This window comes from Corvus brachyrhynchos, unplaced genomic scaffold (genome assembly GCF_000691975.1).
Source record: "Corvus brachyrhynchos isolate BGI_N302 unplaced genomic scaffold, ASM69197v1 scaffold376, whole genome shotgun sequence".
Classification (NCBI taxonomy): domain Eukaryota; kingdom Metazoa; phylum Chordata; class Aves; order Passeriformes; family Corvidae; genus Corvus; species Corvus brachyrhynchos.
In genome coordinates this window covers 120,252-122,446 of record NW_008238966.1, presented here as the reverse complement: position 1 = coordinate 122,446, position 2,195 = coordinate 120,252, and the positions used below count along the sequence as shown (strand labels likewise).

Below are 2,195 nucleotides of genomic sequence, written 5' to 3'. Positions count from 1 at the left end.
TCGTGTGCGCCAGCGAAGTGGGCAGCTGGTCGTACTCGCAGCGCCACAGCCGGAGCCTGTGCGTGGCGGACGGCGCGGGCAAGAGCGACCTCATGGTTTTCAGCCCCAACTTCCCTCCGCCGCCGCCCGGCCCCGCTGCAGAAAACGGTTCTGCTGGAAAGGGGCCATCTCTCTCCCCTCTTGCTTCAAGCCTGGTAAGAGTCTTCGAAAACTTTTGTTTTAATTTCTGTCTCTTCCGTCGTACTATTTATGTAATACATGGATCTTCGATGGGTTAAAACACCTTTACTGTGGCAAGAGTTTTAGGATGAATTCCTAGCTTTGTCGTGTGGTGGATGTAGACGTAATGATCTGCTTTAGACATGCGTGTTCATATTTTGAAATTTCATTGTCTCAGTACGTGGATGCCTCTCAAAATTTCCAGGTCTTTATTTTTCTTTTTTCCTCGTTATTATTATTATTTTTTTTTAATGCCGACTAGTCGTCAAATTACAATCCTAGGTGTTAGGGGATATTTTATTTTCCTGTTTTAGGCGCCTTTCAACCTGTGCGTTATTCAGTAGTTTAATACCTCCCTCAAGATGAATGTAATTCTATCTTTGAACCAGGTGTGTTTACGCCTGATTTGATGTGTTCATTTGCGCCGAGACACTCGTTGGTTTTTTGATTTAGCAGCTTTCTGATTGGTGGGACTTGCCACTCTTGAGAAGGTGAAATGCATGAGTTGATAATTATGGGGTGGACTGAGCGGATGAAATTTTGGTGGAGGTTGTGAGTGTTGTTCTGTCTCTGGAAGTCCATCTGGAAAATGTGTGCCTGTGTGGGGGTGGAATTAAGTAAAATCCAGGATGCTTTGTGAACAAATTTAGAACTGTTTCAGGGAGGGGGTGCTCATCGGCCATTCCCACGACCTGATCTCATTCTTTGCAGTGATGTGGCGTCTCTTTTATCCCATCTGTACAGAAGTGCGCTGTGGAAAGAAGAGTCCAAACTTGGTAGGAGTGGAGAGAGGCAGGAAATTGGTTAAGGGAAAATTATAACGGAATATTTCTATGTGTGGTGTTCAATAGTTCAGGGATGGTAGGTTGAAAGCTTTTGGTTCTCCCAGCAGTAGAGCAGAAAAAACCAATAAAACACAGTTTCCACAGTAGTTTCTTCATCGATTTCCCGGCGCGGGGAGCGATGGTTTAATTACCAGGTTGTTTTCAAAATTATTTTTAAGCTGATCTTGTCCATGCGCTGATGGCACTGAATTGACTCGGTTCTCATCTCGGCCGGCTTCAAAGCACTCTTTGAGATAAGACATTAGGGTCATGTTCAGTGTTTCTTGTTCAGTGTCAGAAAATTAAAGCAATTTTTAAAGGAAAAAGAGAAGATCTATTCTATCTCATTTAATTTACTCTATAGTTTAAAAGTGAAGTGTGTAAAGCTGCCGCGGTAATAAGAACAAACAGTACTCATATAATTTCGTGTTATGCATTCAATTCAACTGGTTAACCCCCATATTTTTAAGACACAGTGATGTCTGTAAACGCGGTGTTTTTATTTTGACAGCGTACACTTGGTTGGGTTTTGAGCTGATAGAGCTCTCTAGAGGAAGGACACGGACTGAAGAACTTAAATGACAAGTCGTTATTTCCAAAACTACGAGGATGGTTCTTATAGGTGTACCGAAAACAGCAACGAAATTTGAAAACTTCATGTCCTTTTCGGAAAGTATCGTAGGAAGGGGTTATCTCTCGTGGAGCCATAGAAAAGCATGTGAATGAAAATTTGAATTGAAAATCCCATTATTTTCTCTTTTCTTCTCTTAGATCCCTTGGTACCGGCTTTACGTTTGAGTTCTTTGTGTATTTGCTGGGGATTGTTTATTTAGTCTCCTTTGATCGGGAACGGGAGTCGTGTGCTGAAGGGGAGTGGGTCATCATCACTTAACTATGTGTGAACCACCTTCACTTGAGAGTAGCAAGGTTTACCCCAGCGCTGTAGAACTGTCACTTCTTTCCTTTATTCACATGGATGTGATGGAACCACGATTTTCTAAAGGCAAAACTTCTATTTTAAGCTTATAAACAGATTTAACGATCTCTGTAGAAGACGGAGAAACAGCATTTGCTGGTTGTCCAGGTGTGGGAAGGGACTCGTTTCTTTGGGTTATGATTAAGGGCGATGTGGGGTCTCTTAGTGCCGATCGT

The 2,195-nt window shown here is 42.6% G+C and overlaps 1 protein-coding gene across 1 annotated transcript in view; it reads left to right on the top strand.

Annotated features, from left to right (window-relative positions):
* LOC103618719 (protocadherin alpha-11-like) overlaps positions 1–1,841 on the top strand; it is a 9,971-nt gene extending 8,130 nt beyond the window's left edge. The window contains exons 5-6 of the mRNA XM_017738665.1: positions 42–194; positions 1,815–1,841. Of these exons, the coding sequence (XP_017594154.1) occupies positions 42–194; positions 1,815–1,841 (180 nt within the window). The remainder of the gene's footprint in view (positions 1–41; positions 195–1,814) is intronic.
* The last annotated feature ends 354 nt before the right edge of the window (positions 1,842–2,195 follow it).